Raw genomic sequence first — 25,895 nt, forward strand, 5'->3', positions numbered from 1 at the left:
CTCCTCGCAGCTCACACTGCCACCCAACTTAGTATCATCTGCAAATTTGGAGATACTGCATTTAATCCCCTCGTCTAAATCATTAATGTACAATGTAAACAGCTGGGGCCCCAGCACAGAACCTTGCGGCACTCCACTAGTCACTGCCTGCCATTCTGAAAAGTACCCGTTTACTCCTACTCTTTGCTTCCTGTCTGACAACCAGTTCTCAATCCACATCAGCACACTACCCCCAATCCCATGTGCTTTAACTTTGCACATTAATCTCTTGTGTGGGACCTTGTCGAAACGTACACGGAGCTCGTAACACTAATATAGGAACAGCTCAAACCTAAAGAGAGCATCCTCACAGTCAGACACCGGTTCTACATCCACCGGCGGCCCGAAGGCCAAGAAATCGCAGAATATGCTGCAGACCTGAGACGAATGGCTGCACCATGTGATTTTGGCGACCACTTCACCAAAGGGCTGAGGGACATCTTTGTTATTGGAATTGGCCACGAGGGCCTCCTCCACAAGCTGCTCTCTGCGGACACTACGGTCACCCTGCAGAAGGCAATTAAAATGAGCCAGGCATTCATAATTTCAGCCTGCAATTCCAAGAGGATGATGACTCAACCCCAGGACTCTAACCCGACGAGTACAGTGAACCGAATGGCACCTTTCAGAGACAAGGCTGCTACCCCGAGTCCCGCAACCCTGAGTCCGCCACATGGGGCCAACCGGCCAGCCCCATGCTGGCGCTGTGGAGGAAATCACAGGACCCACCAGATATAGAGGCTATACTTGCAAAGGCTGTAACACGAAAGGTCATCTCCAGCGAGTGTGCAGAAGAAATTTTACTCACCGAGTCGCTGAAGAGTTGGCTAATCACCCGGGCTCCAGCGTTGATGAAGACGAAGAGAGAGTCTATGAGGCAGCTCAGCCCCAGGAAGAGGTGTACAGAGTGTATACTTGCTCCACTAAGGGTTCCCTGTTGAAAATTGAAGTAGAAATCAACGGTGTTCCAGTCTCGATGGAGATCGACACAGGGGCGAGCCAATCGCTGATGAACCAGGCGGCCTGCGAGAAATTCTGGGACAATCCCGCCGAACGACCTAAAATGTTCCCAATCCAGGTGAAGCTGCTCACTTGCACAAAAGACACCATCCCAGTTGTTGGCAGCGTGGATGTCCAGGTGTCCTACGGCAGCTCGATGCACAAGCTACATTTGTGGATCATTGCTGGTGATGGTCCAACGCTGCTGGGAAGAAGATGGATGAAACAAATCCAAATCTGTTGAAGCTGGGAAAGCCTCCAGGCCCCAGCGATCGACATCCTATGCGGCCCCAAATTTGGATCAATCACAGCACCTGAAGATCCTACCGTCCAACTCAACTGCGTGGTGACGACACAGACCGCACAACCCAACGGCGAGATGATCCAACCCAAACGACCAGACCTCACCTTCCAGGCTCCAGTGGCAGGACTCCGAAGGAAGAAGATCAGCGCATAAAGTAAATTCCTGGCTTCTGTGGCAAAACCTGGGGAGAAAAGGATCAACGCAGCCTATCTCATGGAGAGAAAGAAAATGGCGCCCACACCACGAGGTGAAACACCTGAAATCAAGATGGCCACGACTAGACCACGAGGGGCAGCGTTGAGGGAGCAACACATGATGCCGAGCAGTAAACCGGATTGGGGTAAAGATTGCAAGGACCGTTTAATGGAGACCGGCAACCCAGCACAATTAAAGGGACAGTTCCACTCTTTGTACAGCGATGCCGGTGACACTAATGTAAAAGATGTAATCAACAAATGCAGGTATCTGAATGTAACCTTGCACAGCGATGCCAATAGTACACAGGAAGGTGATGTAATTGACAGATGCGAATTTGTAAAGACAACTAACAATGTAGAATCGGCTGATTGCGGTCGGAGCCAATGTATCATGAATGCTAATGAGGAAATGATATGTGATGCCGGGTTCTACATGTACGTTGACAAAGCTAAGCACAACCTCCCGTGGGAAGCACCCAGGTCCAGCGGGCTACCCGATCATGTAGCCTGCGCCTCCGGGACCAATGTGATGTCCCAGGGAATGTGGCCACACACACAGTGGGAGTATACCCAGTGTAGGGCCAGCGATCAATGGACGGCACAGGCACCACTGGCACCCTGCCTCTGATCGGCCCTACCCTTCTGGCCACCAGGGCCAGCACCGGGAGCAGGAGGCCAGCATCCTCCAGCCCTCCCAACGGGACCTGGGATGACCAGACTCCCACCACCACTGAAGGGCAGCAGGGAGACACTGCAGCCCTCAAAGGAGGAGAGGGAGACCACACATTCCGGTGGCTCTGCCCACCACTAGGCAACGGCAAAGGCCATGAGACACAGCCAGGTGAGCAATCCTAGCTCTCCCAGCTGGCAGAGGGCACAGTCCGGTCTCTCCGGAACGAGCATCCTCTCCCACCTGCACCCACACCCCAGGGGCAAGACTGTAATACCACGTATGTACCTTACCTGTAATATGTACTTGTTTCACCACTGCTAAACTCAAAAACAGTGATAAAACTAATCCTATCAGTCATTCTCGGTACATGTACACCAATGCAAATGTCGAGCCCCACATATCTATGTATGGGGGTGGAGGGAGGAATGGATGTATGTAGGCATGGACACATGGATCACACCCAGAACTCACTCAACCCTCATTACAACCTCCAACCGTCCACTGCTGATCATTTCCCAATGTTGTGGCAATAAGGACTTGGGGGTCTACAGGGAGAGAGCCAAGCCAAAGCACAGTCAAAGTGCAAGGGCTTTGGGCACTCAAGTCGAGGGCCACAGCACACACTGTAAAAGCCAGTGGCACAAGACTTAGGGGGGAGTGATGTTGTGTATGCATAATGTATGTACTGTAACATTAGACCACTGAATGTATCTTCACACTGTATACACCATACCTGTACCACCAGAGGGTGCTACTGGTGGAGACCTAAGGGTCACCTGCACACTGCAGGTAACCAAGTATAAAAGGGAGCTCACCTCACTGCATCCTCACTCAGGGAGCTACAATAAATGGACTAAGGTCACAACAGTTCAAGTACAATACCTTACCTCGTGGAGTCATTAGTATTAGGCGGTCCCTCGTATTGAGGATGATCCGCTTCCACACCAAAAAGGGATGAGTTCACAGGTGTTTCAATGAGGGACCTGACATTCTAGGTCCCGAACTACATGTTGAAGGGTGGAAGATGCCTGTGCGTGGATTTTTTTAACGTGGGGTGGTCGTTGCACACCAGCCACCACACGGGCTTGACAGGGCTAGGTCTTGGTCCAGTGGCGAGGGTTAACCAAGACGACTAGAGACCTGCTCTGCTGCACGGACCCAGCGTGCACACATATCGCAGTGTGGGCTGGCCCGTGCTGCCCCTGGGAAAGATAGTGCTCTTGGTTGACCCACTCTCGACCGTTTGAGTAGCCCAATAATTCTGCAAGGACCCCGCCCACCCCATCGCGCTCAGAACCCTTCTTTGAAGGCTAAAGGGGTGGAAATTCGATCTTCTGTCGCCCGTCTTAGCGCCGCGGAGGGGCAGCAATGGTGCCGGTAAGCACTTGCGCCTGGGCGGCCAGCTCCCAGCGCCCCACCAGGACATTTGGTGGCAGTATCGGCGAGGGGCGCGGAGCAGTACCGGCCGGGAGAGGCGAGCCGGTGTGCAACGCCCCTGGTTGTGACACCGGCTCGATTTTTGCTTGCCGCCCGACCCTGGCGGGAAAGCAGGGTCACTGCCGCAGTGAGGTAAGTAACGTCGACCTCAGGTCAGTGTGATCGTTGTAAAAAAATGTTTTTTGCGATTTATGTTGTGGTGGCACGAGCTGTGTATTGGGAATGTTTCTGGTGTTTTTTTTTTCCAGTGGTGGGTTTCTGTTATGGCGCTCCGAGGCCAGTTGTTTAGTTCGGGATTTGCACTTGCTCAGCCGGCCTAGCGCCCGAAAAGAGGCGTGCAAAGCTTGCCTTAGCGCCCCACTCCAAACTCCGTGCCCAGCTGGTGAATTCTGCGGCAGCAGACGCAAACCATTTGCCGCTCCACCCGGGAAACCGCCCCAACTAAAGCGTGACTGAATTTCTACCCCAAAATGTTCCAGTTTCTCTGGTCCTAGTTGCTCTGATGTCGTGGCTCTCCTATGTTCAACCTCCAGGGCTTAAGTATAACCCTTGCGACATGGTGACCAGAGCAGGACTTGGCTTTCATGGCTGGCAAACACTGATAGTGACTGAACAAGTGACTAATAAGTAGTTGAAACAATACTGGGTCAAAGAAAAATTGGTGTTTTCAAACAAACTCCCCTGTAGTGTGTGCCCCTGTGAGTATGCTCACAGGTTTGTAGAGCTGTTGAGTTGTGAATGGCTTAGCCAGACACGTGATGTTCATAGTGCTGACATACATAACAACTATATGGATTTAAGAGCACATAATCTAGGCTGACACTTTGTGTAGTACTGAGGGAAGGCTGCATTGTTGGAAGCCCTGTTGCCTGCTTCGGTGGAAGTACAAGATCCCATGGCACTATTTAAAGCAGAATAAGGAATTCTCCTGTTCTTCTGGCTGACATTCCTCCCTCAACCAATGCCACCATAATCAACTTGTCTAGACATTTATTAAATTGCCATTTGTGGTACCTTGAATTTGTCTACAACAGTGACAGCACTTCAAAATTAATTTATTAGTTACAAAGAGCTTCAGGTTGTCCCAAGAATGTAGTATGCATTATAAAATGCATCATCTTTCTCTTTTCGTACTTAAAATTTTCTCCATTTCCAAGAGACACAATGGTTGGAATTTTCTCGAGGCAGGCGGGTTGGGGGCAGGGGATGGGTCTGAGGCGGGTGGAGAACCCGGGAGGCCGGGTTTCCCACTGTCATATCTTTGGAGAGCACACAACACACAACTTGTAAGATGGCTGCAGGTTCCGGAATCTTCTGACCTGCTGGTCAGGTGACCTGCTCTTTATTAAACAGCACTAGCTGCTGTAACACAGGCATCCACAGTGTGGAGCTCCAGACATTACACTTCTCCCTCCTTAATGAAGAAGTTATTGTAACAAACAATCATCATACATAACTTGCATGGTTATAAATAACAAAGGATATGGACTTATTTTGCCATATTTACAAATCAAATTTAACCACTTGTTTTCTGTTTTGAAGAGGATACCTTTGCTCTTGAACAGAATCTTCCAAACATGCTGTCGAAATTAAACTCATTCAAGGCTGATCCTGAGGGAAGTTTTCTTCCAAGGGATGCTCTTGATTTCCATTTGAACTCTCTAACTTCAGACTGTTTGTTTTCCTGACTCAGACTCAGACTTAAATTCTGACTTTCTCTTGGATTTGTTTCCAGTACATTGGATGTAGGATATGCTGATGTATCAAAACTATCTGATGAGTCAGAAATAATTGAATCACTCCCACTCTCAATTACTTACATGTCTGTGGGTAAAATACGATCAATGTGAACAAACCTAACCTGTCCATTATCAAACATCTTGACCAAATATGTACGAGGACCACTTATCTTCACCACTCTTCCTGGTAATCACTTTACCCATTTATGGTGATGGTTCTTCACTCTCACCTTCTGATTTAATTTCACACTTCTCTCTTTTACTCTACCTCTATCATGATTCTCTTTCTGTCGTAATTGTGCCTCTTCTACGGACTGTGCCAAGTTTGGTCTTAACAACGAGAATCTGGTTCGTGGCTGTTGTTTGAGAAACAACTCTGCTGCTGTTCTACCAGTAGTTGTGTGAGAAGTATTATGATACATTATTAAAAAATTAGCCAATCTGTGCTCCAATGACAACTGTCGTTTCTTTGGATTTGGATCCAACATTTGTTTGATGAGGGCACGTTTTACAATTTGTACAGTGCGCTCTGCTGCACCATTTGAAGCAGAGCGCACTAATACGATGGAACTTTGGTATGTTTCACACCATTTTTGCTCGTGAACTGTGAAAATTTTTCTGAACGAAATTGTGGTCCATTATCCAAAACAATTTCTTCTGGGAGGCCAAATGAAGAAAATAATCTTCGCAAAATGTCTAATATTTTACTTGTTGTTATTTTCCACATTGGAAATACCTCGACCCACTTCTAATGGCTATCAATCACAATGAACAATTGTTGTCCTTCTAGCTCAGCAATATCAATATGTAGCCTTTGCCGCACCCTTGGAGGCCATTTCCATGGCTGTAATGGTACTGGTGGTGGTTGCTTGCTTACCAATTGACATGTTGTACACTGACTCACGATGTACTCTATATCTTTATCAAGGCCTGGCCACCATAAGTAACTGCGTGCAAAACTCTTGGTCAAGCACATTCCCAGGTGCTGGTCATGGAGGTCTCCTAATAATTTGGACCTGAATTTATTTAGTGTAACCACTCTTACACCCCACATGATACAATCTCTATCGACTGATAATTCATTCCTACGAATGAAGAATGGATGAATATCTTTACCTGGTTTGGTCAGCCATTTACAATATAATCATACACCTTTGACATAACTGGGTCACATTTGGTTGCTCTCCCAATCTCTTTAGCTGTGACTGGCAGTTCATCAATGTATGAAAAATAGAACATCTCTTCCCTATTGGGTGTAACTTGTGATGGGAAAGGCAATCTAGACATAGCATCAGCATTACTGTGATCAGCTGATCGTCTGTATTCAATATCATATGTATATGCTGACAAAATCAAAGCCCATCTCTGCATTCGGGCTGCAGCTAATGTTGGAACTGGGGACTTTGGGTGGAGGATTGCTGTCAGGGGCTTGTGTTCCGTAACGAGAGTAAACTTACGACCATACAAGTATTTTTGGAACTTCTTGACCCCAAAAACTAATGTCAAAGCTTCCCTTTCAATTTGCGCATAATTACGCTCACTGGCACTGAAAGTACGTGAAGCAAAAGCAATTGGTCTCTCCTCCACACTACGTAATACATGAGGGATTACTGCCCCAACTCCATACGGAGATGCATCACATGCTAGCTTGATCTCCTGAGATACGTCAAAGTGAAATAACATACTGCTCTCTACCAAGTAGCTTTTGCACTCTTTGAATGCTGTATCGCATTTTTTTGACCACTTCCAATGGACCTGTTTTTTCAATCGTTCATTCAGTGGATGCAAAACTGTAGCCAAATTTGGTAGGAACTTCCCATAATAGTTCAAAAGACCCAAAAATGATCGAAGTTCAGTGACATTCTTGGGAGTGGGTGCATTTCTGATTGTATCCAGTTTTTTCTTGATTGGATGTCAACCATCTTTGTCTACTCTGTACCCTAAGTGCTCCACTGAGTTTTGAAATAACTCACGCTTACGAGCAGACTCTCGCACTCTGTGCTTCTCTAGCCATTTGAGGACTTAATTCAATATGTTATTATGACTTTGCCTATTTGGTGCTGAAATTAGTATGTCATCTAAATACCTTGCAAAATCTGGTTCATCACCCCTTGGAATATGGCAGGGGCAGAAGACACTCCAAATGATAGTCTATTAAATTGATATAGGTCTAGATGGATATTTATAGTCAAGCATGACTTGGACTCCTCATCTAGTTCAAGCTGTAAGTAGGCATTCGTAAGATCCAATTTTGAGAAAATATGACCACCTGTCAATGTTGTGAACAAATCTTCTATATTTGGCAATGTATTGGGGACATTACCCTCTAGAACCTGGTTTACGGTTACTTTATAATCACCACACAATCTTACCTTACCATCGGACTTAGGTACAATAACAATGGGTGTAGCCCAATTACATCGATCTATCTTAGAAAAAATGTTCTCAGTCTCTAGTCTTTTGAGTTCTTGCTCAACTTTCTTCTTGAGTGCATATGGTATGGAATATGGCTTGTAGTAAACTGATCCAGCGTCCTTCTGTACCCTGACACTCGCTTTGAAGCCTTGGATCGGACTGCCCGTTTCACAGAACACCTTCGGATAATTCTTGATGACATCATCCTTTGACGCAAATCTCATTTCAACACAAAAAATCTCACTCCAATCCAGCTTCAGTGATCCCAACCAATTTCTTCTGAGTAAGGCAGACTTGTTCGTGAGTCAGCGGAGGTGGAGCAGGGAGATCGAGGCGGCCTACAAAAGGCCCAGCATCGAGGAAAGGGTCGGGAGTTCGTTGTCGGCGTGAGGCGGAGCGGGGAAATCGAGGCGGCCTACTTAAGGCCCAGCATCGAAGAGAGGGTCGGGAGTTCATGAGTCGGCGTGAGGCGGAGCAGGGAGATCGAGGCGGCCTACAAAAGGCCCAGCATCGTGGAGAGGCTCGGGAGTTCATGAGTCGGCGGAGGTGGAGTGGAGAGATCGAGGCTGCCTACAAAAGGCCCAGCATCGCGGAGAGGCTCTGGAGTTCATGAGTCGGCGGAGGTGGAGTGGAGAAATCGAGGCTGCCTACAAAAGGCCCAGCAGCGCGGAGAGGCTCTGGAGTTCATGAGTCGGCGTGAGGTGGAGCAGGGAGATTGAGGCGGCCTACAAAAGGCCGAGCATCGAGGAGAGGCTCGGGAGTTCGAGCGTCGTCGGAGGCGGAGTGGGGAGATCGAGGCGGCCTACAAAAGGCTGAGCATCGAGGAAAGGCTCGGGAGTTCGAGCGTCGTCGGAGGCGGAGTGGGGAGATCGAGGCGGCCTACAAAAGGCCGAGCATCGAGGAAAGGCTCGGGAGTTCGAGCGTTGTCGGAGGCGGAGCAGGGAGATCGAGGCGACCAGCCGGTGCAGCTACAGCAGAGAGGCAAAAAAGTAGAAAGAAATCGAAAGGTGACGTCACAGCCAAGGGGGTAAGTGATTGGCTGGTGATTGGTAAGTAGTTTTTCTTTTTCTTTTCTATGTCAGTAAGTAACATTTAGCATTGTTGTTGCCAAATTAAGTTAATCTAAGGGTTAAGTCATGGCAGGAGAGCTTGGACACGTGTTATCCTCCCCATGTACTATGTGGGAAGTCAGGGATGCCTCCGGTGTCCCTGACGACTACGTGTGCGGGAAGTGTATCTGCCGCCAGCTCCTGACGGACCGCTTTGCGGCACTGGAGCTGAGGGTGGATTCACTCTGGAGCATCCATGATGCTGAGAATGACGTGAGTAGCACATTTAGCGAGTTGGCCTTACCGCAGGTAAAGGTTACACAGCCAGATAGGGGATGGGTGACCAACAGGAAGAGCAGTGGAAGGAAGGTAGTGCAGGTCATCCCCCTGCAAAACAGATACACTGCTTTGGGTACTGTTGAAGGGGATGACTCATCAGGGGAGGGCAACAGCAGCCAAGTTCACGGCACCATGGATGGCTCTACTGCACAGGAGGGCAGGAAAAAGAGTGGGAGAGCAATAGTGATAGGGGATTCGATTGGAAGGGGAATAGATAGGTGTTTCTGCGTCCGCAACCGAGACTCCAGGATGGTATGTTGCCTCCCTGGTGCAAGGGTCAAGGATGTCTCAGAGCAGGTGCAGGACATTCTGAAAAGGGAGGGTGAACAGCCAGTTGTCATCGTGCATATAAGTACCAACAACATAGGTAAAAAACGGGATGAGGTCCTACAAGACAAATTTAGGGAGCTAGGAGCTAAATTAAAAAATAGGACCTCAAAAGTAGTAATCTCAGGATTGCTACCAGTGCCACGTGCTAGTCAGAGTAGGAATCGCAGGATAGCTCAGATGAATACGTGGCTTGAGGAGTGGTTCAAGAGGGAGGGGTTCAAATTCCTGGGACATTGGAACCGGTTCTGGGGAAGGTGGGACCAGTACAAACCGGACGGTCTACATCTGGGCAGGACCGGAACCAATGTCCTCGGGGGAGTGTTTGCTAGTGCTGTTGGGGAGGAGTTAAACTAACATGGCAGGGTGATGGGAACCTATGCAGGGAGACAGAGGGAAATAAAATGGGGGCAGAAGCAAAAGATAGAAAGGAGAATAGTAAAAGTGGAGGGCAGAGAAACCCAAGGCAAAAAACAAAAAGGGCCATATTACAGCAAAATTCTAAAGGGGCAAAGTGTGTTAAAAAGACAAGCCTGAAGGCTCTGTGCCTCAATGCGAGGAGTATTCAGAATAAGGTGGACAAATTAACTGCGCATATAGCAGTTAACGGATATGATGTAATTGGCATCACGGAGACATGGCGCCAGGGTAACCAAGGCTGGGAACTCAACATCCAGGGGTATTCAACAAGTAGGAAGGATAGACAGAGAGAAAAAGGAGGTGGGGTGGCGTTGCTGGTTAAAGAGGAAATTAATGCAATAGTAAGGAGGGACATTAGCCTGGATGATGTGGAATTGGTATGGGTGGAGCTGCAGAATACCAAAGGGCTAGTGGGAGTTGTGTACAGACCAACAGTAGTAGTGAGGTTGGGGACAGCATCAAACAAAAAATAAGGGATGTGTGCAATAAAGGTACAGCAGTTATCATGGGCAACTTTAATCTACATATAGATTGGGCTAACCAAACTGGTAGCAATGCAGTTGAGGAGGGCATCCTGGAGGGTATTAGGGATGGTTTTCGAGACCAATATGTCGAGGAACCAACAAGAGAGCTGGCCATCCTAGACTAGGTGATGTGTAATGAGAAAGGACTAATTAGCAATCTTGTTGTGCGAGGCCCCTTGCGGAAGAGTGACCATAATATGGTAGAATTCTTTATTAAGATGGAGAGTGACACAGTTAATTCAGAAACTAGGGTCCTGAACTTAAGGAAAGGTAACTTCGACGGTATGAGGCGTGAATTGGCTAGAATAGACTGGCAAATAATACTTAAAGGTTTGACGGTGGATAAGCAATGGCAAACATTTAAAGATCACATGGATGAACTTCAGCAATTGTACATCCCTGTCTGGAGTAAAAATAAAATGGGGAAGGTGACTCAACCGTGGCTAACAAGGAAAATTAAGGATAGTGTTAAATCCAAGGAAGAGGCATATAAATTGGCTAGAAAAAGCAACAAACCTGAGGACTGGGAGAAATTTAGAATTCAACAGAGGAGGACTAAGGGTTTAATTAAGAGGAGGAAAATAGAGTACGAGAGGAAGCTTGCAGGGAACATAAAAACTCACTGCAATAGCGTCTATAAATATGTGAAGAGAAAAAGATAAGTGAAGACAAATGTAGGTCCCTTGCAGTTGGATTCAGTTGAATCTATAATGGAGAACAAGGAAATGGCAGACCAATTGAACAAATGCTTCGGTTCTGTCTTCACGAAGGAAGACACAAATAACCTTCTGAATGTACTAGGGGACAGTGGGTCTAGTGAGAAGGAGGAACTGAAGCATATCCTTATTAGGCGGGAAATTGTGTTAGGGAAATTGATGGGATTGAAGGCTGATAAATCCCCGGGGCCTGATCGTCTGCATCCCAGAGTACTTAAGGAAGTGGCCCTAGAAATAGTGGATGCATTGGTGATCATTTTCAAACAGTCTATCGACTTTGGATCAGTTCCCTATGGACTGGAGGGTAGCTAATGTAACACCACTTTTTAAAAAAGGAGGGAGAGAGAAAACGGGTAATTATAGACCGGTTAGCTTGACATCAGTAGTGGGGAAAATGTTGGAATCAATCATTAAGGATGAAATAGCAGCGCATTTGGAAAGCAGTGACAGGATCGGACCAAGTCAGCATGGATTTGTGAAAGGGAAATCATGCTTGACGAATCTTCTGGAATTTTTTGAGGATGTAACGAGCAGAGTGGACAAGGGAGAACCAGTGGATGTGATGTATTTGGACCTTCAAAAGGCTTTTGACAAGTTCCCGCACAAGAGATTGGTGTGCAAAATCAAAGCACGTGGTATTGGGGGTAATGTACTGACATGGATAGAGAACTGGTTGGCAGACAGGAAGCAGAGAGTCGGGATAAACGGGTCCTTTTCAGAATGGCAGGCAGTGACTAGTGAAGTGCCGCAGGGCTCAGTGCTGGGACCCCAGCTCTTTACAATCTACATTAACGATTTAGATGAAGGACTTGAGTGTAATATCTGCAAGTTTGCAGATGACACTAAACTGGGTGGCGGTGTAAGCTGTGAGGAGGATGCTAAGAGGCTGCAGGGTGACTTGGACAGGTTAGGTGAGTGGGCAAATGCATGGCAGATGCAGTATAATGTGGATAAATGTGAGGTTATTAATTTTGGGGGCAAAAACACGAAGGCAGAATATTATCGGAATGGTGGCAGATTAGGAAAAGGGGAGGTGCAACGAGACCTGGATGTCATGGTTCATCAGTCACTGAAAGTGGGCATGCAGGTACAGCAGGCGGTGAAGAAGGCAAATGGTATGTTGGCCTTCATAGCTAGGGAATGTGAGTATAGGAGCAGGGAAGTCTTACTGCAGTTGTACAGGGTCTTAGTGAGGCCTCACCTGGAATATTGTGTTCAGTTTTGGTCTCCTAATCTGAGGACGGACGTTCTTGCTATTGAGGGAGTGCAGCAAAGATTCACCAGACTGATTCCAGGGATGGCTGGACTGACATATGAGGAGAGACTGGATGAACTGGGCCTTTATTCACTGGAATTTAGAAGGATGAGAGGGGATCTCATAGAAACGTATAAGATTCTGACGGGACTGGACAGGTTAGATGCGGGAAGAATGTTCCCGATGTTGGGGAAATCCAGAACCAGGGGACATAGTCTTAGGGAAAGAGGTCGGCCATTTAGGACTGAGATGAGGAGAAACTTCTTCACTCAGAGAGTTGTTAACCTGTGGAATTCCCTGCCGCAGAGAGTTGTTGATGCCAGTTCATTGGATATATTCAAGAGGGAGTTAGATATGGCCCTTATGGCTAAAAAGATCAAGGGATATGGAGAGAAAGCAGGAAAGGGTTACTGAGGGAATGATCAGCCATGATCTTATTGAATGGTGGCGCAGGCTCGAAGGGCCGAATGGCCTACTCCTGCACCTATTTTCTATGTTTCTATGTTTCTATGTTTGTCTCGTGCCACTACTATTAGAGGCAAGCTCTGAAATTGATCCTTGTATTTCACCGGTACGGTGATACAACCTACCACCGGAATGTTCTTTCCCGAGTAGCCTCGCAGCTCTATCTTGGCTTTCTGTAATGGGAAAACCCGCAATTTCTCGAAGTGTAGTGACTCTGGTACGACACTCACGGATGCACCACTGTCGATTTACATGGGCATCTTGAATCCTGCAACATCTATGTGGATTATGATACTTTTCGAATCGCCGTCTGTCAACCTCATGCTCCTGATGACGTTTAACTCTAATATCTCCTCACCCTGTTGTTATTCTTCCATGCTATGTAATTTCTGGGGATTTCTACTCATAGCTTTGAAAACTGGTTTACCCTTCAGTCGGCATGCCTTCGCAAGATGCCCAGTTTTCCTGCAGACGAAACACTCTGCCTTCACATATGGACAACTTTGAGCAATGTGTTGTCCAAGGCACCAATAGCAGGACGTCAATGCTCTGTTCCCATTTCCAGTTTCTGAGACTTTAGGGCCCAACCGCCTTTACTTTGAGCCTGCAGGCGATTCACCTCGGTTGCCTGATGACTGAAATTAGTATGAAATTCTTGGGAATATTAGTCAGTCATGCTCATCGACCTAGTTGTCTGACAGGCTAAATCAAAAGTCAAGTTAGGCGTCATCTATAACTTTCTTCTGATCGCATCATTTTTCATCCCACAAACAAAGTGGTCTCGCAATGCTCGGTTCTGAAAGTCTCCGAAATTACAGCTTTTTTAATGCTGCATATTTTCTTCAGCCTTCTGATTTCGTATTCTAAAACGATAACTTTCAACAATTTCTAACGGAACAGGGCTGTGATGTTGTTCTAACTTAGTTAGAATCTGTTTTAGCGTTGTATCCTTTGGCTTGTCAGGCACAAGCAAATTTATCAGTGTTTCATACAACTCGGGCCCGGCCTCAGTTATAAATATAGCTCTTTTTCAACACCGCCTGGTTATTGTCTTCATTATCGGGGATTTCGATGATATTATTTGCAGTGAAAAATCTTTCTAGCCGATTCACATATGCTCTGAAACTTTCACGGTCACGTTGAAATGCCCCCATATGCCCTATAACTCCCATTGGGGCAGCCAATTTGACTCTGACAGTTTAACCAAATGTGCTTGTAATTTACCTCGGATTTGTAGCTTTTTCCAAAAACAGAGAAGCTCTCAAAGTCTCTCTGTCGGCTGGCTGAATCCTTCACCAACAAAAATTTCAGCTTTGTATTATCCATTCTCATCGCCAAATGTCCTATCTTCGGAGAGCACACAACACACAACCTGTAAGATGGTTGCAGGTTCCGGAATCTTCTGACCTGCTGGTCAGGTGACCTGCTCTTTATTAAACAGTACTAGCTGCAGTAACATGGACGTCCACAGTGTGGAGCTACAGATATTGCACTCACAGGCCTGCCAACTTTACCGGCAGTGCCTAATTTGAATGTGAGGCCTTGGTTACCCGCCCGCAGTCAGCCAGCTTGAGAGGCTGGCTGGCTGCGGGTGGGTAGGCCTCAGTTGCGAGGGGTTAGTCCAGGAGAGGGATCATGGGGAGGGGTTTTGGCAATCGGAGGGGAGTCAGCAATCTGCGGCGGGGGTGGGGGCGTCGGCAGTCAGCGGAGGGGTGGGTTGGCAATCGGGAGGGGGAGAGAGGAATGATGGGGAGGAGTTGCAGGATCGGCAGGGGATCGGGGATCTGGCTTACAGAGGGATCGGGGATCACGGAGGGTGTCGGCGATCGCGGTGGGGAATCAGGGATCGCGGGGGGAATTAGGGGTCGTGGGGGTGGGGGGTTCAGCCAGGCATCATGGTGGGTGTTGGCCTGGGATCGGCAGAGGAACTCCTCTGCTGATCCCAAACCAAGGAGGGGGGTGGTGTTGAGGCCTGGGTAGGTGATCGGATGCCTCGTGGGGTGGTATGTTAGGCAAAGATCCTGGACCAATGAGGTAGGTATAAAGCCACTTAGCTCCTGGATGCAGCAGTCCCCGCCTCAGTTTAACTGCTAGGTTTCACGAATTGTGTGAAACCTGTCTCCAGGTAGTTAAACACAAAATGGACAGGGTAAAAGTGGCTTCCAGTCTCATTACAATATTTAAGTTAATCCAATGCCCCCCGGCAGCAGGTTGGTTGCCCCCACAACCCCCCGTCCCACCCCCGTCCCCCTCCGCTGAAACCGGAAGTGGCGGTTTGTAGGCGGGATCAGGCCGGGAATCCTACTTGTAACAATTTAGCTGCCCCCACGATCCAAATCCACCCCACCCATTTTTTAGGGGAAAATTCTGGCCAATACTTTTATTTATTTTGACAAGCGAAGTCACTAAAGAGCACCTTCTACACAATAATACTCATTCTGATTCACTAAGAAGCTATAATACTTTTACACATTTCTGTGATTTTCCTAGTTCTGTTAAAATAATTTTTTTAGATTGAGTCACATCATCAAGACATTAGAAAGGAAGGGAGCATTATCCATTTACACCTCGAACTTTTCCCCATAAATGCTGAAATCCTTATCCATAGTTCTGTCATTTTGAGGATTGACTTCTCAAATCCTCTCCTCAAATCCTCCATGTCTCCACTCTTTACATCCTTCAGCTAGTCCAAAATTCTGCAGCATGTGCTTTCTCTCTTACAAAACTCCCACACACAAATCATCCCTGTCCTTGTCAAGTTCCAATCGTTATCTGTGTCACTGCAAGTAACTTCAAGATCTTTGTCGTTGCCTTCAAATCCAACCATGATCTCAATCCACTCTTTGAGTGATCTTCGTCACAAAACCTTCTTACTATTGTGCCCCTGTGACTCCTTGTTCCCTACTCCCTCCACTTAACTGTTGGAAGCCGATCATTAAGTCACTACCTTCTATATTTTCTCCAAAAAAGACCCCACCTTTCTCCCAAAATGACTTCAGAAGCCCTCTAAAAATTCACCTCTTAATCCATTCTCTGCTTTCCCTCCTTAAATTTTTCCTTTCTCTGCTCATTACAATGCTCGGAGACTTATTTTTAATGCGATGACATTAACTGTAAGTTATTGTCATACTAAGGGCAGTTTATGGAATCAAATATACAAAATTTAATTGGCAGTACCTGGCCTGTTGAATAGCATCCACCCACGTTTCACAGTCAGCCTCTTCCTCAATACGGAGCTCCAACGGCTTATGACCTTCATGGCCAAAATTTATCGTAAAATAGTGCTGCACAAACAAACAGAATATTACAACATTAATCATTCTACCTTTTGATGGTGTCATGAAACATCAGAGCCATAAGTATTTTGATAACATTCAGATTTCACCTAAATTCTGCAAAAGAAAATTCTAAAGCACTCATTAACAAAAGTATGTCTGGCAATTAATAAAACTAACTCAAATGATCAAAACATCCAGGTCCAGTTGTGTTTTGAATGATAGAGCTGGGCCTTGTAATAAAAGGGAGCTCTAGCTAAGTGTATATGGAGTGACTATACGTTGCCTCACGGCATTAGTTGATAAATGTACTGTCCACTTGATTAAATTGAGCCAAACAGATTAGGAAAATCTTGGGTTGATCCTTTATCCTTATTGAGTTGGCTGATCTGTGATGGATCAAACATGTCCCAAAAGTTTGTTGTCTGGTGCAGATGAACATGCTCTCCTATTATAGTGAGAACTGTTGTTATAAATCAATGACATATTCTTCTTGAGTAACTGTGGACCTTAACAGTGACTGTTCTGGGAAGCACCATGCTTTCATCTGAGCCATATGTTATTTATGTAAACTTTAATAAGAATTTCCATATCACACAGAATCTCATCAATTCACACAATGCACAACAACACCTTAAAAAATTGTCTTTGAAGGTCAAAAGTAAAGGAATAGTATAAGTACAGAGGTACAACAATAAAAGTAAGAAATAGTATGGGATCATGGGTACAGCACACACTGAGAAACCACTTTGCTTGTGATATCCTTTATGTTTGACCCTCAGAGGCCAGTTTAACTTTTTGGTTTGAAGTATCAGATAGAGGAAATTAATTTAAATAATTATTTATGTGATGAAAGACCTCTGTGCCACATAAACATAGCAACTGTCACAATGTTTGATTGAATGGATACTATGGTTTGAGGTGTACTTATGGGAGTAAATTTCCTGAGTCCTGGCCTGTGGTGAAGTACTTGCCCTGCTGGCAGTGCAATCGTGGAGGTCCAGGTACATCACAATGGGTAAGGCCTTGGAAAATCTACCCTGCAATTTATACATTGGATATAAATTAAAGCGTAGTTTGCAGCACAGAAGATATACGTACTTGTAATCTACCAACAGTGACTAGCTGCAATATGAATTCAATGAAAGATAACTATTATATAAATTGGCACTGTTTATTAGCTAAAGTACTGCCGAAACACAATATAACCTGAAGCCATCCGTTAAGCACCAGCAAACGCCATATGGCTCCAGCCCCTACTCCATGAATCAGTCTAGCTGACACCTCAGACTAAGTCCACAGGTGCAGAAACTTCGCATCCTGCCCAATCCCAAGCTCAATTTCTTTCTTTCACATCCAAAACATTGCTCACCACCACTTCCTCTGCTGCTGAAACTTCCTAAAGACTCATCTCTTTGAACATGCGTTATCTTCCACTCAGCCCATCTCCTTGCTTTTCCTCCATCTTCTCAGTGTTCACTCATTGTTAACCACCCTATAAAGCTGATCTCTGTATGTGAGGAGCAATTTACAAATGTACGGTGTTATCATTATTGTTCTCGAATATTGAGTCAAAGTAAATTCTAAAATCTTGACGCATCAATGGTTTGTACCCTATCCACCCTCAACAGAATTATTTTTAAAATTGGAAATTAGAAGTACAAACCAGCTAGACCACCACTGTAACTAAGAGCAAAAACTGCCAAAGTACCTCTGTGGATCCAGGCAAGAAATAAGCACAGCATGAATTAGCCCTGTCACTGGTTAGTCCTGGTCTTAAGATAATCTTGTATGACATTAAATAGTGGGTGTTGTAAAATTTCTTATAAACGGGGGCGAAATAGCCCCTTTCTTAAGAGGCCTGTTAGCACCTCTGGGAGGGGGTGGGGGCGCTAACGGAGCAGAGTAGACTTTCCGCATGGAAGGACGCACGGCGATCCTTCACCGCCCCACGGGAGAAATTGTCCCGCAGGCTACGAGGCTGTCGCAAGTGGATGTCAACGCCAGTTTTGTGGGTTGCGAAGCTGGCCAACATCGGCTCTCAGGCCACTACATAAAGGGAAGGGCACCAGTGCCCTGTGCTGCCATCTTTTTTGGATAGCCAACTCTCGGGCCGGCTCCAGGATGGCAGCCCTAGTGTGGTCCAGGCTGCCATTGAGGAGCCCGGCACTCTGTTTCTGCAGGCCTGGTTGCACGCTGCCCTGGTGGCCTAGTGGAGGCCATCAGAGGCCTTGCAGAGTGCGCTACGGCCCTCCCCTTTAAGCGAAGGGGAGAAGTGTTGAAGTGGCCACGTGGAGCCTTCCACGTAACACTTGACTCACCGTCTTCGTAGTGTCCCGGGAACTGCCCCAAAGGAAGTGGAGCGCATGAGATTCCGCTCCGCTCCATTTGTGGGGCGGTAAGCCCAATTTAGTGGTGGGAGCAAGACTTCTGCGCCAGGCGCAGAAAGTCCCGGCCCAGCTGATTACTGCCCCAATGTAGGGCAATTTCGCTCCCATTGCTTTTTTTTTTCAATTTGCTAACAATCTTGTTGAACTTACAGTTAGGAAATGTCATAATTTAAAGAAAAAGTTGAAGGATGTTGAAAGTATGACCTATGCTTTTAATTTGCTGTTAAATAGCCTTTTCTCATCTTGTGATTGTCGCTTACTAATCTTTAATTCGAGGCAAAGCTGTACTGAACTTCCCTGATGGGTCAGTGGATAAATACTCCATGCACTGTGCTACTGTGCCATACCAATTAGGAAGATCCCAGGTTCAAACCCTGGACTGTGCGAGGTAACTGATCCTAGCTGGTGGGGTTAGCGAGGGGGGAAATCTGTCAAAGTGAGGCCAAGTTTGTGATGATTCCAACCCTCGTTGTTAAGAAAGACCACTTAAATGCGATTCTGGAGGGTGGCAACAACCCATTGGACCATACCTCACTGTATCATGGAAGGGAGGGGCTATGGGCACTAAGAACATTTGAGGACCCACCAACATCCATTAAAACACAAATGTGTAGTAAAATGCATGAAGAAATAGTCCTGTAGATTGTTTACACATTGCAAAATCATACCACAAAATACTCGTGTGTTAAGGGAGAATGATTCCCAGCCTCAAGTTAAGAGCCTTAGAGACACTGGGATAGAGATTTATCCTGGGCAGTAGCACAAAGCGGGCAGTATCAAATTGGTCGCCTATTATACTCCCCGCCCGATATTCCGTTCCATTGCCTTCAACAGAACTGAATATCGTGTGCTGCGTATAACAGGCGCGGCCCATTCACAGTTTTGCGCATGCATGGAATTTAACATCGGAAAAGCCGCGCAGCTTAGCGGGAACGCTGGCTACCACCAAAGATACATTTCTACCCCTTTACCATGAATTTAACTTGAATATCTACATTCCCAGGTTAACCTGTTACCAAGCAGCACATTAGACCATTTGCACCAAATCTGTGCTATATAATTCTATGTAATTCTTCGTAATTTAATTGAAATAACAAAAAAGAGTCCTACAAAACACCAAGTAAGTTTGATGCACTTTTACTTCACAAGTTATTTACCTGCAGAGGAAAACTGAAGGGAAGAAGACGAGGAGGAGGAAAAAAATAAATCCAGATCACAGCAGCACCACAGTTATTTTCATGAGCCTGGGGCAGGAAGAGTGTAGTGCCGGGAGCTTCTCTGCTGCTGAAATTTTTCCCGGCTGCTCAATGCAGTGCCTGGGACATCATGAGGCTACTTATTTTGCTGGGGCAAAAGGTAGGAAATAAATTGGGGGGGAAAAAACCTTAACCATTGCACCATAGATTTAGCAATGAAAGTCCTTGGATTTGGGGATTTAGAAAAGGATATTTTCAATAGCTCAGTTATACCAGAGAACATTAGCTGACTTATACATACAATTTCCATTAGCAAATATAAAATGTCACCAGATTTGCCACTACCTCATAGGAACTTTGTATAATCAGTGATTCCACACAATATATAATGCTGTGAAATGAATTTCTGTAATCACAAAATTAAAATCTACATTTCAATTTAAACAATTACATTTTTACCTTAATGTAAGATAGATTTGTGCTGAGAAATATACCTCTTCAGGATTTTTAAGTAGCTTCTCATCTTTTTAAACAAAATTCAGCTTATACATGCATTACTACTTGATAGAATTTTAAAACTCTAAATTGAACTTTATTTTATATAAACACACAATAAGATTGAATCTTTAATCTGGCTCTAGTATTAAGAAGATTCTGGTTCCATTACTATTCGTCTACATTCAGTTTCCAAGAACCGATTAAATCAGATGTGTCAGGTCATGCACTTGCTAAATAATATATATACATAATGTTATATAAGGGTTGTATGTGTGGTGTCCTGTAATTTTTAATGAGTATGACTATTTTAAACCTTGCCAGCATCAACAACTTAAAAGTTATGGATGTTTCTAACTCATGAATGGTTTTTTCAATGTTGAATTTATTTCCCCCTCGTCAAATGTCTCTCCTGAGGCATTGAACCTTGCTGAGCTATGATTCCATAAGCACTGGTTGCTCTCCACTACCTTTCCTAAGTATTCATTATTCATGTATAAATCTTGACAGTGCATGTCAGCAGGATATTCAAATCTGGGCATCATCACAGCAGAATCCAACTGGCCTATAATTCTCCGATTCATGTCTTTGAATATCAGGGCTACATAAGCCATTCCTCAATTGTTAATTAGAACCCCTGCACTGTCTGCTTCTAAGAATTCAAAATCGTTTACGAACTAAAATAATTTTAATTGGAAAATCATTCAAATCAAGCAATGTACATAACACAGCAAAATGGGCATTTAGTGCTTAATAATGTTCAATTATTAGTTCATTAGAACATAAGAAATAGGAGCAGGAGGAGGCCACACGGGCCCTCAGGCATGTTCTGTCATTCAATGAGATTGTGTCTTATCTTTGACCTCAACCCCACTTTCCCACCCGATCTCCATATCCCTTGAGTACAAAAATTTCTCGATCTATGCCTTACATATACTCATCTACGGTCCTCTAGGGCAGGTAATTCCAAAGATTTACAACCCTCTGAGTGAAGACATTTCTCCTCATATCAGTCTTAAATGGCCAACCCTTGATCCTGAGACCAAGGTCTAGATTTTACATATTTGTGCAGATCACCCAAAAATGGGCAGGATTTACGGCGTGGGCGGTAAAAATGGGTTTTCAGATCGCCAGCTAGTCACCCATTTTCAAAGCCCCTAGTCTCCATTTTAAAAATTGGGCGTTACCACGAGCGATCTGAAATGGGTGTTAGCATTAAATCTCTCTGACCTTCTGCCCTAAAGTGTCGCCGTCCTTAGCAACGGCATGGCAACGCTCATTTCCCGCGATTCAGGAGGTCAGGGGTCATCATTGCAAGAGGAGACAGAGAAAAAAAGAGCAGAGAGGGACTGAAGGCATGTGTGGCTGTGCTGTGTACCTGTTTGGCTGTTGTGGGAGGCACGAGGGAGATTCACCAGCAGCAAAAAGCCTACTAAGCACCAAGAACATAGTTGATACCAAGTTTTTGTCCAACAAATAATATATAACATGGAAGGGATGGTAGCCAGGAACACTGGTGGCAGAGGACTCCCAGTGGTCCCGGAGTGCGGCACTGCACCCCAAGGTGCCGCACCCCCATTGCCAATGACACGTGAGAGCCAGGAGCAATATCTTGCTTCTGGCTCGGAGTATGTTCCCACCTCAGGACCGTCCTTTCCCGTATCTGTCCAAGCAGTGGTTTGGCTGTCATCCCCCACCCCCCTAATGAAGCAGCACCTGAGGAACTCCTCTGCCAGGCGGTTTGGAGTCAGGAGGGGAGGAGTTAGAGGTGGGGATGAGAAGCGAGGGGGGGGTGGAAGGGTTGGTTTTTACAGATATACTTATGATTTCAGACAAATGTTTGTTTAATATGTTTTTTATTTAACATAACCTTGTTGTGCATTGACTCTCATATCTGCACCATTACACACTGGTGATCCTTAACATCAAAGGGTATAATTACACTTAATTTCAATCAACTTAAACTTTAACTGTCACCAACGTGATGCCCACCATTGATGTATGACCTGCACACCCAGCAGTGTGTCAGCCTTGTAAATATCACCGATGTTCTTTCAGGCAAAGCGCTGATTTATGAGCTCCTGACATAAGAGTCTTGCAGCTATGATGCCACCATGGGCCCTTTCCTGCGGTCTACAGGAGGCAGGGGCATGGCTTCAGCTTCAGCCTGATTGTGTGGTCCGAGGTCAGCGTCCGTCTCCTCATCCTCTTCCTCTCTCTCCTGAGGTGGACCGTCACACTCTTCTGGCAATTCTTGTCCCCTCCTGACAGCCAATTTGTGCAGCATGGAGCACACCACCACAAATTGAGCTACCTGCTCAGGGTGGTATTGGAGTTCGCCTCCTGAGTGGTCCAGGCATCTAAAGCGCTGCTTAAGCACTCCAATGGTTTTCTCCACGATATTGCGAGTGGCTCTGTGGCTCTCGTATCGCTTCTCGGCTTCAGTGTGGGAGTCACGCAGAGGGGTCATCAGCCAGGTGGCGAGGCCATATCATTTGTCACCAAGCATCCAGCATTGACCTTGTGGCTGATTGTTAAACAAGTCAGATATAGTGCTCTCACGCAGGATGTGAGCATCATGGATGCTGCCCGGAAATTTAGCATTCACTGCCATTATAATTTGCTGGTGGTCGACAACGAGTTGTACATTCAGGGAGTGGAATCCCTTGTGATTCCTGAAAACCTGTGCATCCTGAAAAGGTGCCCGCATCACGATGTGCGTACCGTCTATTGCTTCCCCCACCTTGGGGAAGTTAGCAATTCAGTAGAATCCTAAAGTCCTCTCAGTCTGAACCTCCCTGGTCATAGGGAAGCTGATAAAGTTCATCCTGCGTGTGTACAGAACTTCAGTGACCTGTCTAATGCAGCAATGTGTGGCATGCTGAGATATACCGCACATGTCGCCAACTGAGGCCTGAAAAGAACCCGACACGTAGAACGACAGTGCCTCGTTGACTTTGACATCCACGACTGTGCGGTCCTGATGGTGCTGGCAGGCTGCAGATCTCCCCTGATGAGCTGGCATATCTCCCTGATAACCTCTTTGTGGAAGCGCAGTCTCCGAAGGCAGGTGGTGTCGGGCAAGTTGAGATAAGACTGCTTCTCCCTGTAAGTGAGGGGGGTGTAATGTCTGGTCCTCCTTGTTATATATGTGAACTTGTATTTACTCTGTACAGCTACCAGAGGGCTCATCCCCTGGAGTCCCAAGGGATCCCATAATCCCTTGGGAGCACAGATATTTAAGGAGGCCTCACAGGTTGGAGAGGCACTCTGGAGACCTGCACTAAAAGACTAAAGTCACACTTTACTTTGAGCTCACAGTGTTCAGTCTGACTCTTTCTCCATACATAACACTCCTCATCAGTCTGTCATGTCTTACATTGGGCACATGATGCTGTCGAGCATACCTTCTGCCATCTTGAGTCTGCAGCATGTAAGTGGTCAAGAGAGGGTGAGAAAGGACAGGCCCCATTCCAATAGCTGTCTGTTTTCCACCGATTGGTCACAAAGAATGAGTGTCCCCACTAAGACACCTATTCAATTCCAATCGTTCACAGTATGATAAAGATGTTTGTTCAGATGTTCACATCACCTCCAAAGACCTCCAGAGTACATCCGAACTCCCCCAAGGTTGAAGCAGAGCAGCTTTTTAAGTGATGCGACATGTGATTTATAACATCCATACCGCTGTGAGTAGTTCCAGTTAGTTCCACTTTTTCCCGGCATCTTTTTCGGCGAGCGATATTGTGGGCGAGATATGTGCGAGGTGCCAAAAGTAAGGTTGGGCGATATACTGGGCGTTAGTTTCGGAAAATGTGATCTTTACGACAAAAACAGAGGCCGGGCGGTATTATTAAATCTCGGCATTAATTACGTGCCGAAAGTAATGCTGGACAATATTATGGGCTTTGGGATCGCCCATTCTGATGATTCTGCTCAAAAAAAGTGGGCGGGCAGTATTACGCACATGCGGAAAGTAAGGCTCGGCGATATGTAACCGAGAAATGGGCGTCAATTTCCATTTTGTGGCTAAATGGGCGATGTCTGGGCAGTACACATCATTTCAGCGTTAAAATGGACGTTAAGTGGGCATTATGCATGCAAAAATAATGGAAAATCTAGCCCTATGCCACTAGTTCTAGACTGTCCCGCCAAGGGAAACAGCCTCTCAGCAGAAACAGTATCAAGCCCTCTCAGAATCTTGCATGTTTCAATGAGATAGAAACATAGAAACATAGAAATTTACAGCACAGAAGGAGGCCATTTCGGCCGATCGTGTCCACACTGGCCGACAAAGAGCCGCACGGCCCTTGGTCAGCAGCCCTGAAGGTTACATATAAACCTATGAATAATGATGTAAAGACAAAGAGCACCCAGCCCAACCAGTCCGCCTCACACAACTGCGACCCCCCTTATACTGAAATATTCTACATTCCACCCCAACCGGTGATCTCCTGGGAGAGGCAAAAACCAGATAAAAACCCAGGCCAGTTCAGAGAGAAATAAATCTGGGAAAATTCCTCTCCAACCCATCCAGGTGATCAAAACTACTCCAGCAGATCACCCTGGCTGTATTCACTTCCCTGCAGTACTTACCATTAATACTGCATCGGCCAACAAAAGGTCATCCAGTCTAATCCCAATTACCAGCTCTAGGTCCATAACCCTGCAGGTTACGGCACTTTAAGTGCCCATCCAACCATCTCTTAAAAGTGGTGAAGGTTTCTGCATCCACCACTCTTCCAGGCAGCGAGTTCCAGATCGTCACAACCCTCTGCGTAAAGAAGCCCCCCCCTCAAATCCCCTCTAAACCTTCCACCACCCACCTTAAAACTATGCCCCCTCGTAATAGACCCCTCCACCAATGGAAATAGGCCCTTACTATCCACTATGTCCAGGTCCCTCAATATTTTGTACACCTCAATGAGGTCTCCTCTCAACCTCCTCTGCTCCAATGAGAACAAATTCAGCCTATCCAATCTGTCCTCATAACTAAGATTCTCCATTCCAGGTAGCATCCTAGTAAAACTCTTCTGCACCCTCTCTAATGCAATCACGTCCTTCCTATAATACAGCGACCAGAACTGCACGCAGTACTCCAGCTGTGGCCTAACCAAAGTATTATACAATTTAAGTATAACCTCCCTGCTCTTATATTCTATGCCTCGGCCAATAAAGACAAGCATTCCATATGCCTTCTTAACCACCTTATCCACCTGACCTGCTACTTTCAGGGATCTGTGGACAAGCACTCCAAGGTCCCTTTGTTCATCTACATTATTAAGTGGCCTACCACTTAATGTGTATACCCTTTCCTTATTATCCCTCCCAAAGTGCATTACCTCAAACTTCTTTGAATTAAATTCCATTTACCACTGCTTTGCCCACCTGACAAGTAGATTGATATTCTCCTGCAGCCCATGACTTCTTCATTGTCAACCACACAGCCAATTTTAGTGTCGTCTGCAAACTTCTTAATCCTACTCCCTATATTCAAATCTAAATCATTGATATATACCACTAAAAGCATGGGACCCAGCACTGAGCCCTGTGGAACCCCACGGAAACATCCTTCCAGTCACAAAAATGTTCATCAACCATTACCCTTTGCTTCCTACCTCCAAGCCAATTTTGGATCCAA

General features: G+C 46.0%; 1 protein-coding gene across 1 annotated transcript in view; it reads right to left on the minus strand.

Moving 5' to 3' along the window:
* The window catches only part of rasgrf2b (Ras protein-specific guanine nucleotide-releasing factor 2b), a 404,619-nt gene that overhangs the window by 345,577 nt on the left and 33,147 nt on the right, over positions 1–25,895 (minus strand). Inside the window, exon 2 of the mRNA XM_070867471.1 lies at positions 16,076–16,182. Within this exon, the coding sequence (XP_070723572.1) occupies positions 16,076–16,182 (107 nt within the window). The remainder of the gene's footprint in view (positions 1–16,075; positions 16,183–25,895) is intronic.

Source organism: Pristiophorus japonicus, chromosome 1 (assembly GCF_044704955.1).
Source record: "Pristiophorus japonicus isolate sPriJap1 chromosome 1, sPriJap1.hap1, whole genome shotgun sequence".
Classification (NCBI taxonomy): Eukaryota; Metazoa; Chordata; class Chondrichthyes; family Pristiophoridae; genus Pristiophorus; species Pristiophorus japonicus.